The 17,340-nt window shown below is 46.3% G+C and overlaps 1 protein-coding gene across 1 annotated transcript in view; it reads left to right on the top strand.

Moving 5' to 3' along the window:
- Positions 1 to 17,340, top strand: part of LOC138489651 (maestro heat-like repeat-containing protein family member 1) — a 176,363-nt gene that overhangs the window by 57,336 nt on the left and 101,687 nt on the right. Inside the window, exon 6 of the mRNA XM_069617324.1 lies at positions 11,695 to 11,811. Coding sequence (XP_069473425.1) covers positions 11,695 to 11,811 — 117 coding nt within the window. The remainder of the gene's footprint in view (positions 1 to 11,694; positions 11,812 to 17,340) is intronic.

Below are 17,340 nucleotides of genomic sequence, written 5' to 3'. Positions count from 1 at the left end.
TAGTATAGCTATTTTATACTGAGACATTGTTAGTGCCCTCAAACAACCGGAGATCTATCAGAGCTACATGAGAATGTTAAGCCACAGAGGGCAGAGCTAGGGGAATAGCCACATTCTTAAAGGTTTGCTAAGGAGCAAGTGGTTGGCTCTGGACCACATAATGAGAGTGTCAGCCTCAATAACTAGCTTCCCAACACCTAACATTTTCCAAGGTATTTAGGAGTAGAGCGGATGCAGAATGTATAATATGTGTAGGAACATAGTGGAATAATTTCCTAATTCGGAAAAGGGGACCAAGAGCAGAGAAGTACTTGTGAATTATACTGAAACCCTTGATGTGGACCTACTGCAGACGTGGAAATGTTGGCATAGGACGGGAAATGTAAGATGCATTCTTCTGTCTCAAGATTAAATCTGTGCTGAGCTCTTTGCGAAATTTTGAGCCATCTAATACGCTATACAAGGCTGTACAGATAAATAGAATTATTGTAGTCCAAACAGGCAGAACTATTGGCTAATACAAGATACAATAATGTACAGGTTAGCTGTCACTCCTGCGTATAGCAGACATCTTCTTTTTGTTAATGCCCTAAACCGTTACTTTCCCAAAAATCTTGGAGACTAAAAATAACTCAGAAATTTCAAACAACACCAGAAAACAAAATCTATGACAGTGAGTTTTGGGAATATGCGGAGGGAAAATAGAGGAAACACATGACCAAGAGACTCTAGTGCTTACCTTGTGTTGTTCAATTTTGAATGTAAATAGGCTCCAAAAAGCCGGCTATTAAGTTTGACAAGAAATATTTCACCTTCCACTGCCAAATATTGCTTGATGAAATGGAGAGAAATTATGTTCCCCAATTCTTACACACCCGAACAATTCCTGGGTGAATGTTCCCTCTCATTACTGTATGCTCTTCCACATTCACTAGGTGTACTTGGTCTGTATTTCTAAGCAACCTTAGTGTATCAAGTGTCACAGTTGGCAAGTGGATGCTTTTAGGTGACCCCTGGCCATTGCAGTTGTCTTTTTGAGTGAAAGGGTTTATCCCCACATTTACATTTCCTGCAGGGTGTTGTTGCAGACCCTTGCTCTTAATTATCAAGCCTCAACTGTTCATATACTTCCCTGCCTTATTCGCTGTAAGTGTCTAGTGGCGTCCCCCACTTTGTAACCCTTTCACATTACCTACACGTTTATCATTCCGATCCCTTCAGTCTGGGTCACATCCACACTATGGAGCTTTGTTATGAAACCCAAATCCACTTTGTCTGAGTGCTAGGGTCCAGCAGCCCTGGGTCATTACTCACTTCTTACTTTCTCCTTGCTGGGGGGTCATTCCCACTAACAGCTTGTGCTAATGTTGACAAAACCTCCAATGCCTTCCCTGCACCTGGTGTTGCTTTTCACAGAGTCTGGTTCTATGATGATTTTTTTTTTGTTTCATTGCTCATTTGTAATGCGTCTACACACAAATGTTTCAAGGCCCAGCAAGGCAGGACTGGGGTGGGGTACGAAGGAGGAAGTTGCAATCCTAATAGGCTTTGCGACATCCAGGTCGTGCAAGTGCAGTAGCGAGAAGTGCATGGGGGAAGGAAGGTGGGAGAGTGCAGGAATTCGGTGGCAGGGCCCATGAGAAGGAAAGTGCCAGAGTGGCCAGGTGGACTGGGCCGGGGGGCGCAGGGGGGAGAAGAGAGAGAAGGGGGTCCACAAGTAAGCACAATTAAGGGGCTGGAAGGTTTCAAGGGTGCAAGCCAACCAGCTAAATGTAGGTGGAGGGCCCGCAAGTGCAAACGCAGTATGAGGGTTGGGGGTGCAGGGACGGGGAGTAATTGCAATGGTATACTGGGTTGGGGAGGGCATGGCACCCTGGAAAACTCTGAAGGAACCAGGCCAGCAGTCTCAGGCAGAGGGGAAATTAGCAGGGGAGGGGTAAGGGGAAGGAAAAGGAGAACATGAAGGTCTTGAGGAACCTCTGGATCCGGCTCAAGTCTGAGAGGGCAGGGAGGCCATTCCAGAGGGAGGCACCTGCAGAAGGGAGAGATCTACCCCCCACTCTCTGCTTGGAAAAACATCTGATTTGCAGAGAGTTAGAGCTAGATGAGCGAAGGGTTCTAGTGGGGAGGTATTTAGGGAGAGAGAGTTGGATATAGAGTGGCTCCAGACCCAGAAGGCTTTGTGGATGATGCAGAGGGTCATGAATTTGATCCTTGCAGCAACCAGGAGCCAGTGGATAGATTTAAGGGCTGGAGAGATGTGGCCCCTGTGCTGGAGGCCAAGGATAAGTCTTGCATTCCTATTCTGAATTACTTGAAGGGGGGCAAAGGGAACACTTAAGCTGATTGAGGAGAAGGCTGTTGCAATAGTCCAGCCTTGAAAGTTCCAGAGCTCTGTAGACATTGAGTTTCTGGGGGACAGTGAGGAAAGGGAGAATGCCTCTGAGGAGGTTCAGCTGAAAGTGGGCCTCCTTGGCCATGCCCATGATGTGAGGGGAGAAGGAGAGGGAGGACTCAAAGATGGCACCAAGGTTTTTTGCTTCACATGAGGATGAGGAGGCCCACGGAGGGTGTCCAGAGTGCGGGAGGGAAGGGGGAATCAGGGGTCCCAATAAAACAGATTTAGGTCTTACTGATGGGCTAGGGGGGCCTGGAGGGTATTGAAGAGCCAGGACGAGAGGGTAGAGCCCTGAGGGACACCAGAGGTGGAGAGTGAGATGATGGAGAGAAAAGGGCCCAATTGAACCTGGGAGGGTTGATCCGAGAGAAAATAGGTCAACCAGTCCAGAGCCAGGTTTGTGACCCCAAGGTTGTCACAGAGCTGCTTTATAAGGGTGGCATGATTGACCGTATCAAATGCAGAGGAGAGGTCAAGAAGAATGAGAACAGAAGGAGAGCTGGAATCGAGATTAGTGATCAAGTCTTTACGGGTGTACAGGAGAGCAGTTTCCGTGCCTCTGGCAGCTCTAATGCCAGACTGGTGGTTGTGGACGCAACCAATAGATTCAGTTTGGTGGGCAAGCCAGGAGATGGCCAACTTCCCCAAGAGTTTGCTCAAGAATGGGGTAGTGGAAATAGGGCGGTAGTTAGCCAGACAGGAATGTTAAGCGGATGGTTTTTTGAGGAGAGGGCGCACAAGGGAGTGCTTGAGGAGTGAGGGGAAAGATTAAGGGGCAAAGGAGTGATTGCAGATTTTGGCCAAGGCTGGAGCAAGGGAGACAATTTTGTCCTTGAAAGTTCTGGAGGAGCAGGGGAACACCTGTTTGGAGGTGACCTTCATAGAGCAGACTTATCTAGAAACCTCATCAGGAGTTATGGGAGAAAAAGAGGGGAATAGAAAGGGAGGGCATAGGAGGACCAATGGAGGCCTGGAAGAAGGGGAGGGAGAATGATGTGGAGTAGAGGTGAGTGAGGAGAGGATTTCCTGAGTTTTGGCAATTAAGTGAGAGTCCATAGAAGTGCAGAGTGCCTGGGAGGGCAGGGAAGTGGAGACTGCAGTAGTGCTGGTGAGTTCCTTGGAGATTATGAAAAGTTCAGCCATGTTTGTTTGTGGCTGTGGAGATCCTTGCATGGATATAGGCCCTCTTCTTAGAGCAGATGGCAAGTCTGTGTTTCCTTTGGAGCAGGTGGGAGGCCAGTTTGTCAGAGCATGAGCTCGAAACCTGCCACTTCCCCTCAGCAGCTCTGCACTTGCGTTTCAGAGTGGGCAGATTGGAATCATAACAGGAGTTGCACTTGGACGCAAGCTTCAAGCAGATCCTCATGGCAGGGGCAAGGATATCCCGAGTGTTACATAGTTGAAGGATAGAAAGAGTTGAGTCAGGATGAGAGTCAGTGTAAGGAGTAGGGGTAGAGTAAAGGTGGCAGCAAAAGCAGCAGCTAACACTCACTTCATCTGTCGAATGAAAGAAGAGGCTGGCAGTGCAGGGGAAGCTTTGCCAGGGACCATTTAAGTCAAGGTGAGAGTAAAGGAGGGCATGATCAGACCAGGAGAGGGGAGTAACAAGAGAATTGGAGATGGAGAGGTCTGAGGAGATGAGAGCATCCAAAGTGTGTCTGGCAGAGTGTGTCGGACCAGAGGGAAGAATGGAGAGTGAACGAGAATCACAGAGGTTGCAGAAAGCCCCAGAGTCTGTATCATGGGAATCAAGGTGAATGTTGGAATCTCCAAGGAAGAGACGTTTGGAGGAGGAGGACAAAGAGCAGAGGGGAGGTCAGCCCATTCGGAGATTAAGTGGGAGACCTGGCCAGGGGCTCTGTAGATGGTGGCCATAGTCAGAGAGAGGCAAGGGGAGAATGCAAGCTGCCGACAAGTGATTCGAAAGAGGAATAAGACTGAGTGGGTAGGAGGGTGTTACGATTTCATGGACACATTGAGGAGGTTACAATATTAGGGAAATATTTGATAAGAATAGGGCTAAGGGGATCGCGCTCAAACCTTGCTGTTATGGCACTATTGTATATTCCCCAAAACAAAATGTACATTACATCTTATGTTACATCTTATAGACCCACATTCCTTAATGGTGATTATAAAATGTAATTTAAAATCCTTTCTGCCTGTCTTCCTCAACCATGAACAGGGACGTCATTTATGGATCGCCAGGGGTCGCACATGCAACCTACTGAGGTCTCCCTTGCTACCCCTGTGGTCTTCCTTGCTAACCCTAAAAAAAGAAAAGTAAAACAAATGTTTTTTTTTTTTTAAATTGAGGCTCCTGGGCTGTGGCCAGCAACATGTGGTTCTGTGTTTCTTGATTCCCTCACTTTCTGATGGCTATTGCTTGTAAGATAGCTCAGTGGGTTGAGCGCTCACTGCTTCAATGTACGTGTGCTCTGCAGGTTCGGCTCTCATCAAGGTCAACTCAGCCTTTCATCCTGCTGAGGTTTATATATGAGTACCAACACAGGTTGGTTGATATTGTATGTATATTTGTTCTATATGAAGCGCTTACACGTGAGTGCTATATATTAACATCATTATCGTTTGGCCTTGGACGTTTGCTTGCATTCACCGTAATTTGGTAAATGGGCCTATACGTGCTGATATTAACGATACATATTGTGATCCATTCTTGTATGAAATGTATATCACTTTACAGTGATATCGTAACCATATTTTTCGTAGTGTACTTAGAAACAATGCTATGTGAGCCCACTTCCTCTTTGTCAAGGGGTGAAAGGTCGTGTTTCATCCCTTCCCATGATGTGACTTCAGGGTGGGGTCAAATGACATCCCTTTCTATGATGTCATCAGAGGTCAAGGGTCGTGTGATGTCACTTCCACTACCCCTGGCATTTTGGTGAAATGACGTCCCAGAGGGACCTCACTTTCGACAGCGCCTTCACAACAAAACATACAAATGAGGTTTCCACTCTTACCTATAACACCTCATACTTCAGATCCTAGCTGGACTTGATATTTTCATCTGGGATCCGTGGACAATATTTCCTGTGCCACACACAGAAGAGGCTGCACAGGAAAAACAGCCCACAGAAGACCACACCCATGCAAATAGGAAGAAACCAGTGGCCGAAGTGTATGAAAATACGTAGTGGAACTATATTCTCTGCTGTCGTGCCCCACCCCCCACAAACCCCATCACTACGCCCCCTCCCACGCACAATACAAACCTACAAATGAATGCGCCTGCTGTTTAAAGGGAACATTCAGTGCACTGCACTGAAGTGCAAGTTTCAACTGCTTCCTACACTTTTATTGTAAAACAAAACCATTCCGAAACGGTTTCTTTTAAAAATAGAAGTATAGGAACAGTAAAACTTCATTTTAAAAAAAGTAGAGCATCACCGCTCCCACCCACTTAGACCAATGGATGTAGTAGCGTTCACAGGTAAGCAGCTGGCAATGGGTGGTGGACCCGGAAGGCGAGCAGTGGGTAAAGAAGGAACGCTATGGGCAGGCTACTGGGTGGTTAGTGAAAAATGAAAGGGAAAGGCACTGGGATTCCAGTGGTGGTGGTTGGGTCGGTACAGGTCGAGGCATTATTTGAAATGTGGAGTTTGTAGGAGAACCCCTTGATGCGAGAGACAGGATGACAGTTTTTCTGTCCCCCAGGGGAGGCCGCTCTGAAATAAGGAGTGGCATGAAAAGGGCAGAATTATTTTGGAGTGAAATCTGGCACGCGACTAACAGACATAGAACCAACATTTTCTGATGTTGGAAAAGCATTTCACCGGGTCAGGTCAGACTTCCTTTAGGGAGCAATGTGTACAATGCACTTTAAGGCAGAATATGACTAATTTAAGTGCCTCTCAATTAATAAAAACACCAATCACAATGAATCCAGATCTGAGGAATTGCCCACTAGTTGGACACGTGACAGGTGTGCCTATTGTTATTCCTGATATTTGCCCTGTGCCTAGAGACCCCGGCACATTTGATTAACCGGCCATTGAAATTCTTCAGTATTTACCAGGCTCCGCAGAAGGAATGATGACAAAAAAAAGGCATTTATCCTTATGATGTCTTTAGTTTTTAGTTTTTTTTAAATGAATACAAACAACACTACAACAGTAACAAGGGTGCTAACAATTTGGTGACCTATCAGGGTAATATCTATTCTTGCGGGACGGTGAGTAATACATCTGATGTAGATATTTAAAGTGTATCAGGCGGAACTGATTATTGATTGATATAGTTCTGGTTTGTGAGCACACTATGACCCACTGTTCCATTGTTAGTGCCTTCCCCAGAGCGTCTTCCCACTTGTCCCTATAGGAGCCTGTAGGGGCGGACCTATTTACTCACAAAATTTTGTTTAGGGAGGAGACCAGCTTGCCCATGGTAGGGGTAGAGGTGATGTACTGCATTATGGGAGAGACTGGAGGGGCGCTTGGAAAATCCGGTCACTTGGATCTGATCTCCTGGTGGAGCGGGTAGTATAAGAGCACAGTGATGGGAGTCCACTCGCCCCGAACCTTCAACTCCGACAATGAGACAAAATTGCAGTCAGTTGCCACGTCCCCCAAGAGGTGAACATTTAGTTTAACAAAAAGTTGTTGAAAAATCTTCTCGTGGGTGAGTGGGATACCTCTGATACAGCATATGGCCCTTTAGGGGGAGTACCATTGGTTCAGCTCCACAAGGCGGGCTAGGTGATCCCATGCTTTCAGTGTTACTGCCAGAGGTTGTACCTCGGATCTTTGCAATCCCTCCAGGGTCCTCCACAGCAGCCCCCTGACAACATTGGGGTGCAGCGTTTCTTTCTCAATAAAGATATGCAGTAGATCAGTCGCAGGGGACCACCACCAGACCGAGTATCGAAGTTGAGCTACCAGGAAATACAAAATATGTCAGAGAAGTTGAAACCACCCCTGTGAATAAGGATGACACATTGTGTCCAGTGATATATGGACCCGGCTGCCAGCCCAGATAAGCCTATTCATCAGACCCTTAAGTCGTACGCAGAACGCCTTAGGGGGCCAAATCAGGACGGTATTATATACACACATTTCGGTACAACCAACATCTTAGCCAGCGAGATCCTGGCGGCCAGAGGGATAGACAGGCGGATCCAGGCAGATACACCTTTATGGGGTGTTTGGTGTACAATTATATGCTATGATAGGATAGGTTATTTATAACACGCTTAATACCCATAGGTTTCTAAGAACAGACCTGGGGATCAGACCTGTGTTGCTCTGTGTCGTCTTGCCTCCAAGTGGAGCATGTAACCCCTGAGCTATCCTCCCGAGACAACAAATCATCCACGTAGAGAGAGACAACAGAGTTGTACGAGTGGATTCTCACCCACCTGTGTGTGTTGTACTCCCTTAGCGTGCAAGCCAGGGTTTCAATTGCCAGGGCGAACAGTATGGGGGAGAAGGGGGCAACCCTGCCGGGTGCTGCATGAGGGGTAGATCGCCTCTGATTGCATGCGATTGATGTACACCAAAGCCTTGGGGGCAGTGTAAAGGAGACGTGTCCACTGTATGAAGGAGTTGCACAGGCCTGTACGTTGGAGGACCTCAAAGAAGAACGGCCACTCCAATGAGTCAAACGCCTTTTTGGCATCCAGCGTGGCAACTGCTATTGGGATCTCTGGGTTCACAATATGCATTAGCATAAACAGTCTGTGAAAGTTATTTAAAGTGGAGCGTACTGGAATGAAACTGGCCTGGTCTGGGAGGATTTACCATTAGGGAGCAAACAAATCACTTTAAGGAACTCATCGGATGGAGGGTCGTTCAACTGTGCACCCAGTGCTGGGTCTATTTACCCCAGTGCGATTCTGTCCAAGTATTGTGTAGTAGAATAATGGCCTGCAGCGGATTGGGTGGTATATAGCAGGTCATAGAATTCACAGAATGCCTCGTTGATTTTTACGCTCTCTCTGGTGAGCACCCCGTCACTGCCGTTGATTTCTACTATAGTATCTCGTTGTCGTTCCTGTTTTATTGCCCAGGCCAGCGTCTTCCTCGGGTGGTCACCCTCGCCATTCGCGCCCCTCGCTATTTGATCTCCCAGGAAGCGTTCCTCCCTTTCCATCAGTTTAGCCATCTCCACACGTTTTTCCCGCAGCTGTGCCTGTATATCCCGTGAGTCTTGGAGGCCCTGTTGGGTCTCCATTTGTTTAATATCACGTTCCGTAATGGAGATGGACCTGCAGATACTTTTCAACACCCCCCTTTCTTTGGACATGCAGCATCCACACTGCCCTAGGATCGGGGACTGAACCCACATTTATTCGGAAGAAGGTAGAGATATCTTGTCGAATCTCGTCATGGAAGACAGTATCCTCGAGGGCGTAGGACCTAAACCGCCACTTGAGCTGTTTGGGAGAATGGCTGGGTCTGGCCAAATGCATCTCTAGGCAAGCGTGCCAAATTTATTGAAATCCTTAGCACTCTGTGTTGATTTATTATCAATATAAATGTTTGTATTATGACAGAACTAAAAACAATACCACAAACTACAAGTGCTCCGAAATACTGTTTACACTGTAAACACCCTGATATAGTGTGCTTTGTCCAGAAAGAAACACGAATGTCCAGCAAATAAACAGCCTTGTTAATGTTTTTGCACTCCTCTTTGCCAACGTGAAATTGTGCTCTTGTTCCTATTTACAAAATGGTCACCATAACCTTCACATTGAGATAGTCAAAGCCGTTGGTGTCCAGGTTGGCCTAGTCTAAATGTGTGTGTGGGATCTTTGCTCCTTTAGGGAGGGTAAATAATGGCAGCCATCAATATCAGAAAGAACAGGCCAACATGAATGCACATAAGACATCAGCAGAGGTTACAGCCAGACCAGTAGTGGGGTTAACACCTAGGGGTTAACACAGGCCAACACATTAGGTCCCAACAAATCCAGGAATGTGAGGAATGGGCTCATAAAATAATGAAAATGGGGTCACATTAGACAGTGGGGACAGATGGAGTGAAAAAATAGTGATACACAAGACCTTGAATGAGATTTAGTCACACCCAGATGCGAGGGGGTTTTGATTGGATAATAAAACTTAGCAGGGCTGTGGAGGGAAAAATACTAAATTAAGCCTTGCAAAACACTGTAAGTACAAGTATGTTGAGGACATGTATAGAGGTCTTGGGGAAACATGTGATGAAGATAGATCTGCAATGTATGTGATAGGTGAGATTGCAGAGGGCACTTTTATGAGCATTGGTTGTGTAAGGTGGGGTTAGTGGTGACCAGTGGATTGCCAATGAGGTTGTGTGAGTTGTGGGAATATTTTGTAATGAATAGCTGAATGCTTGGATGAGAAGTGCTGTGTGTGACTGTGTGTGTGTGGGGGAGGGGGGATGCACATTGAGTGGGTTTAGCTGGGAGTGCTTGGGCATGGTTTTTAGCCCTTGATGCTCGTAGGCTTTGCAGGCACTAGGAAGCAGACTTGTCTCTGGCCCCCTTTTACTCTATCTGCTCTTGTCCCAATTGCCCTAAGTTATGGGCCATTGTGCTATGATGGCCTTCAGGGGTGGTTCATGATTGCCTAGGCTGGTAGACTGTACTCTTAAGGGTTCACATGATCCCCTACTCCTTGGTGATTCTGTGGTGGTAAGACACTCTGTTTGGGTCGTATGACCTTGCTGGGGTCACGTATGCTTAAAGTGAGAGGCAGGAGGTTAGGTCAAGTCTTCATCAGGACTTTGTCACTTTTCTTTATCTATGCAAGACCAAATTCTCCCCATTTGTCCCAGAAAGGTTGTGCCATACAGCCATGGCTGTAGTTTAGAGCCGCACAAATGCAAATCATTGTACTTCCATAGTTACATGATTGATTTTCCTGTTAACAGCTTCTGGGAAAAACGCATTATGCAAGAAACCGGTATTACCCGAATTGACTGAACACAATTTATCTTTTTACCTAATCAAAATTGGACCTTTTGACCCAATTGACCGAATTACAGTGGTCCTAATTGACCTTCTGTACAATTGATCTTTTAATTATTATATATATATATATATATATATATATATATATATATATATATATATATATATAGTGGGTTGATTTTGGTTTATAATAATTTAAGGGGATTGGGTGGGAGGTTGCGGGGGGTTTGGATTGGGTGGGAGTTCCGGGGGGTTTCCCCCCACATATATGTCCTAATTGACCTTTTAAATTCTGTCAACTGTTAATTCAGTCAATTGTGAAAAGGTCAGTTGTGAAACGGTCAATTCGTATACAACCTAAAAACCTCCCCTGTAGTACTCTCACCATCTTTCTCGCAAAAAAAAATCCTTCTTCACATTGAAAGCTCAGTTTGTTTGCTCCTGCCCTTTGCATAATATCAACGTTCAACACCTGGTTTTCAGGTGGGATCTCCTAAAGAGACTGTGTTCTTTGTTCCTCCAAAATGGATCTCAGGCACACAGAAGATACGTATTTCCCATTGGTAAATGTCATACATAAGCTTCAACTATCACCCAGGCAAAGGTGGGCTTCAGTTGGTCTTGTTGTGACCTGTAATGTTCCATACATTGCGCTAAAATAACTTTATGAAGGCAATCGCAAATAACGCTATTGATATGTGTTCATTATCTAGGTTTTCCCTCGATAGCTCCATGAGGAAGGTGTCTTTAGCCCTCCGGAACTGTACTTGAGATTCCTTTTATGTACAGCAAATCATAAATGCCCTAGCACATGTCTGACTGTAGAGCCAAGATGGCTGCTGCTCCGTTGCAAGCCCAGGGACCTTCCCTAAAGTCAAAGTTAATTTGATAAACTGGCTTAAACAATCCTTCCTATTAGAGGGAATCCACTTACAAATGCTGGGTACCAAACATTAACTGCACAGTGGCATATTGCTTGGCAGAATGCCGCCATGCAGTCACCCTGAGGGCCCTGAAATTGACTTTGACGCACCACTGGGGCGCACACAGGGTGTTTCATGAGAACAGACTTAAATGTAATGTGTAGTCCTCCATTCAACCAGAGTTCCTGAAATTTGAAAAATCACATAAGGGTTCACTTAGCAGATGGAAATCCATCCCACAGTGTTTTACTCTGATGGACCAATTGCACGTTATGTGATCAGGAAACTTAACAGCTCAGATATGTAATGTTTGCGTAAGGATCAAGGCTTCACCACTTCACCTCTCTGGCTTTATCCTGATGCAGAGCCCTTTCTTTATCGATTCCAGAATAGATAAACGCTTCTTGGGTAGTTTTGTTTTTTAGTGATTTGTTTATACATTCTCTCCATTCCAGGAAGCAAACCCACAACTAGTTCAAAAGCCCAAGGGATTGCTCCCGATGTCACTGATGTCAGGTTGAAAGATCACCCGATCAAGAGGAGTAGCTTGCAGGTTACTCCTTATGTAAAAGGTATGTGAATGCTGTCCTTACTTTTCTTTCTCAAGTCCTGTTAGTATCTGTCCTTTCTAGTTCATATTGTGGGTGCCATTTGGCCAGGGTTATCACCGGCCTCCTCAATAACCCTATTTCAGCGTTTTCTTGAGTTCTTCCTTAACATGTAAATTATTGGTATCTGGTTAAAGTGGATAAAATTATTTATTTTTGATCCAGTGTGCCTACTTATAGGCTGTAGTATAGCTATTTTAAACAGAGACATTGTTAGAGCACTCAAACAACCGGAGATCTATCAGAGCTACATGAGAATGTTACACCACAGAGGGCAGAGCTAGGGGAATAGCCACATTCTTAAAGGTTTGCTAAGGAGCAAGTGGTTGGCTTTGGACCACATGATGAGAGTGTCAGCATCAATAACTAGGGTCCCAACACCTAACATTTTCCAAGGTACTTAGGAGTAGAGCGGATACAGAATGTATAAGATGAGTAGGAACATAGTGGAATAATTTCCTATTTTGGAACAGGGGACCAAGAGCAGAGAAGGACTTGTGAATTATACTGAGACCCTTGATGTGGACCTACGTGGAAATGTTGGCATAGGACGGGAAATGTAAGATGCATTCTACTGTCTCAAGATCAAATCTGTGCTGAGCTCTTTACGAAATTTTGAGCCATCTAATATGCTATACAAGGCTGTACAGATAAATAGAATTACTGTAGTCCAAACAGGCAGAACTATTGGCTAATACAAGATACAATACTATAAAGGTTAGCTGTCACTCTGATGTATAGCAGACATCTTCTTTTTGTTAATGCCCCTAAACCTTTACTTTCCCAAAAATCATGGAGACTAAAAATAACTCAGAAATCTCAAACAACACCAGAAAACAAAATCTATGACAGTGAGTTTTGGGAATATGCAGAGGGAAAATAGGGGAAACACATGACCAAGAGACTCTAGTGCTTACCTTGTGTTGTTCAATTTTGAATGTAAATAGCCTCCAAAAAGCCGGCTATTAAGTTTGACAAGAAATATTTCACCTTCCACTGCCAAATATTGCTTGATGAACTGCAGAGAAATGATGTTCCTCAATTCTTACACACCCGAACAATTCCTGGGTGAATGTTGCCTCTCATTACTGTATGCTCTTCCACATTGACTCGGTGTACTTGGTCTGTATTTCTAAGCAACCTTAGTGTATCAAGTGTCACAGTTGGCAAGTGGATGCTTTTAGGTGACCCCTGGCCATTGCAGTTGTCTTTTTGAGTGAAAGGGTCTATCCCCACATTTCCATTTCCTGCAGGGTGTTGTTGCAGACCCTTGCTCTTAATTATCGAGCCTCAACTGTTCATATACTTCCCTGCCTTATTCGCTGTAAGTGTCTAGTGGCGTCCCCCACTTTGTAACCCTTCCACATCACCTACACGTTTGTCATCCCGATCCCTTTAGTCTGGGTCACATCCACACTATGGAGCTTTGTCATGAAACCCAAATCCACTTTGTCTGAGTGCTAGGGTCCACACTCCTGGGTCATTGCTCACTTCTTACTTTCTCCGTGCTGGGGGGTCATTCCCACTAACAGCTTGTGCTAATGTTGACAAAACCTCCAATGCCTTCCCTGCACTTGATGTTGCTTCTCACAGAGTCTGGTTCTATTATGATTTTTGTTTAATTTCATTGCTCATTTGTAATGCGCCTATACACAAGTGTTTCAAGGCCCAGCAAGGCAGGACTGGGGTGGGGTAGGAAGGAGGAAGCGGCAATCCTAATACGCCTTGCGACATCCAGGTCGTGCAAGTGCAGTAGCGAGAAGTGCATGGGGGAAGGGAGGTGGGAGAGTGCAGGAATTGGGTGGCAGGGCCCATGAGAAGGAAAGTGCCAGGGTGGCCAGGTGGACTAGGCCAGGGGGGAGAAGAGAGAAAATGGGATCCACAAGTAAGTGCAATTAAGGGGCTGGAAGGCTTCAAGGGTGCAAGCCAACCAGCAAAATGTAGGTGGAGGGCCTGCAAGGGCAAATGCAGGATGAGGGTTGGGGGAGCAGGGACGGGGGAGTAAGTGCAGGGGTAGACTGGGTAGGGGAGGGCCTGGCACCCTGGGAAACTCTGAAGGAACCAGGCCACCAGTCTCAGGCAGAGGGGACATTAGCAGGGGAGGGGTAGGGGGAAAGAAGAGGAGAAAATAAAGGCCTTGAGGAACATCTGGATCTTAAGGAGATCCGGCTCAAGTCTGAGAGGGGCAGGGAAGCCATTCCAGAGGGAGGCACCTGCGGAAGAGAGAGATCTACCCCCCACTCTCTGCTTTGAAAAACATCTGATTTGCAGACAGTTAGAGGTAGATGAGCGAAGGGATCTAGTGGGTAGGTATTTAGGGAGAGAGAGTTGGATATAGAGTGGCTCCAGACCCCAGAAGGCTTTGTGGATGATGTACAGGGTCATGAATTTGATCCTTGCAGCAACCAGGAGCCAGTGGATAGATTTAAGGGCTGGAGAGATGCAGCCCCTGGGCTGGAGGCCAAGAATAAATCTTGCATTCCTATTCTGAATTACTTGAAGGGGGGCAAAGGGAAGAGTTAAGTAGATTGAGGGAAAGGCTGTTGCAATAGTCCAGCTCGAAAGTTCCAGAGCTCTGGAGACATTGAGTTTCTGGGGGACAGTGAGGAAAGGGAGAATGCCTTTGAGAAGGTGCAGCTAAAAGTGGGCCTTCTTGGCCACACCCATGATGTGAGGGGAGAAGGAGATGGAGGACTCGAAGATGGCACCAAGGTTTCTTGCTTCACATGAGAGTGAGGTGGCCCAAGGAGGGTGGCCAGAGTGTGGGAAGGAAGGGGGAATCAGGGGTCCCAATAAGACGGATTTAGGTCTTACTGATGGGCTAGGGGGGCCAGGTAGATATTAAAGAGCCAGGACAAAAGGATAGAGCCCTGAGGGACACCAGAGGTGGAGAGTGAGATGATGGAGAGGAAAGGAACAAATTGAACCTGGGAGGGTCGGTCAGAGAGAAAAGAGGTCAACCAGTCCAGAGCCAAGGGTGTCACAGAGCTGGAGCAAGGGAGAGAATGTTGTCCTTGAAAGTTCTGGAGGAGAAGGGGAACACCTGTTTGGAGGAGACCTTCATAGAGCAGACTTGTCTAGAAACCTCATCAGGAGTTATGGGAGAAAAAGAGGGGAATAGAAGGGGAGGGCATAGGAGGACCAAGGGAGGCATGGAAGAAGGGGAGGGAGAAGGATGTGGAGTAGAGGTGAGTGAGGAGAGGATGTCCTGAGTTTTGGCAATTAAGTGAGAGGCCATAGAAGTGCAGAGTGCCTGGGAGGGCAGAGGAGAAGTGGAGACTGCAGTAGTGTTGGTGAGTTCCTTGCAGATTATGAAAAGTTCAGCCATGTTGTTTGTGGCCATGGAGATTCGGGCTTAGATATAGGCCCTCTTCTTAGAGCAGATGGCAAGTCTGGGTTGCCTTTGAAGCAGGCGGGAGGCCATTTTGTTAGAGCATGAGCTTGAAACCTGCCACTTCCGCTCAGCAGCTCTGCACTTGCGTTTCAGAGCGGCCAGATTGGAATCATAACATGAGTTGCATTTGGACGCAGGCTTCAAGCAGATCCTCATGGCAGGGGCAAGGATATCCCGAGTGTTTGAGATAGTTGAAGAATAGAAAGTGTTGAGTCAGGATGAGAGTCAGTGTAAGGAGTAGGGGGAGAGTAAAGGTGGCAGCAAAAACAGCAGCTGACACTCACTTCATCGGTCGAATGAAAGAAGAGACTGGCAGTGCAGGGGAAGGCTTTGCCAGGGACCAGTTAGGTCAAGGTGAGAGTAAAGGAGGGCATGATCAGACCAGGAGAGGGGAGTAAAGAGAGGGTTGGAGATGGGGAGGTCTGAGGGGATGAGAGCATCCAAAGTGTGTCTGGCAGATTAGGACCAGAGGGAAGAATTGAGAGTGAACGAGAATCGCAGAGGTTGCGGAAAGCCCCAGAGGCTGCATCATGAGAATCAAGGTGAATGTTCGAATCTCCAAGGAAGAGACGTTTGGAGGAGGAGGACACAAGAGCAGAGGTGAGGTCAGCCCATTCGGAGATGAAGTGGGAGACCTGGCCAGGGGGTCTGTAGATGGTGGCCATAGTCAGAGAGAGGCAAGGGGAGAATGCAAGCTGCCGACAAGGGATTCGAAAGAGGAATACGACTGAGTGGAGGGTGTTACAATTTCATGGTCATATTGAGGAGGTTATGATATTAAGGAAATATTTGATAGGAATAGGCCTAAGGGGATCGAGCTCAAACCTTGCTGTCATGGCATTATTGTATATTCCCAAAAACAAAAGGTATGTTACATCTTATAGACCCACCTTCCTCAATGGTGATTATAAAATGCAATTTAAAATCCTTTCTGCCTGGCTTCCTCACCCATGAAGAGGGACGTCATTTAGGGATCGCCATGGGTCGCACCTGCAACCCACTGAGGTCTCCCTTGCTACCCCTGTGGTCTTCCTTGCTAACCCTAAAAAAAGAAAAGTAAAACAAATGTTTTTTTTTAATTGAGGCTCCTGGGCTGTGGCCAGCAACATGTGGTTCTGTGTTTCTTGAGTCGCTCACTTTCTGATGGCTATAGCATGTAAGGTAGCTCAGTGGGTTGAGCGCTCACTGCTGCAACGTGTGTGTGCTCTGCAGGTTGCAGGTTCGGCTCTCACCAAGGTCAACTCAGCTTTTCTTCCTGCTGAGGTTGATGAATGAGTACCAACAACACATTGTATGTATATTTGTTCTATATGAAGCGCTTACACTTAAGTGGTATATAATAACATAACTATCGTTTGGCCTTGGACGTTTGCTTGCATTCACCGTAATTTAGTAAATGGTCCTATACGTGCTGATATTAACAATACATATGGTGATCCATTCTTGTATGAAATGTATTTCACTTTACAGTGATATCCTAACCATAGTTTTCCTACTTAGAAACAATTCTATGTGATGCCACTTCCTCTTTGTCAAGGGGTGAAAGGTCGTGTTTCATCACTTCCCATGATGTGACTTCGGGGTGGGGTCAAATGACATCACTTTCTATGATGTCATCAGAGGTCAAGGGTCGTGTGATGTCACTTCCACTACCCCTGGCATTTTGGTGAAATGACGTCCCAGAGGGACCTCACTTTCGACAGCGCCTTCACAACAAAATATACAAATGAGGTTTCCACTCTTACCCATACCACCTCATACTTCAGATCCCAGCTGGCTTTGATATTTTCATCTGGGGTCCATGGACAATATTTCCTGTGCCACCCACAAGAGAGGCTGCACAGGAAAAACAGCCCACAGAAGACCACACCCATGCGAATAGGAAGAAGCCAGTGGCCGAAGTGTATGAAAATTAGAAGTGGAACTATATTCTCTGCTGTCGCGCCCTACTCCCCACACACCCCATCACTACGCCCCTCCCACGCACAATACAAACCTACAAATTAATGCGCCTGCTGTTTAAGGGAACATTCAGTGCACTGCACTGAAGTGCAAGTGTCAACTGCTTCCTACACTTTTATTTTAAAACAAAACCATTC

Source organism: Ambystoma mexicanum, chromosome 9 (genome assembly GCF_040938575.1).
Source record: "Ambystoma mexicanum isolate Mex_15411 chromosome 9, UKY_AmexF1_1, whole genome shotgun sequence".
NCBI lineage: Eukaryota > Metazoa > Chordata > Amphibia > Caudata > Ambystomatidae > Ambystoma > Ambystoma mexicanum.
Note: the sequence above shows the minus strand (reverse complement) of the source record. Positions and strands in the feature narration are given on the sequence as shown.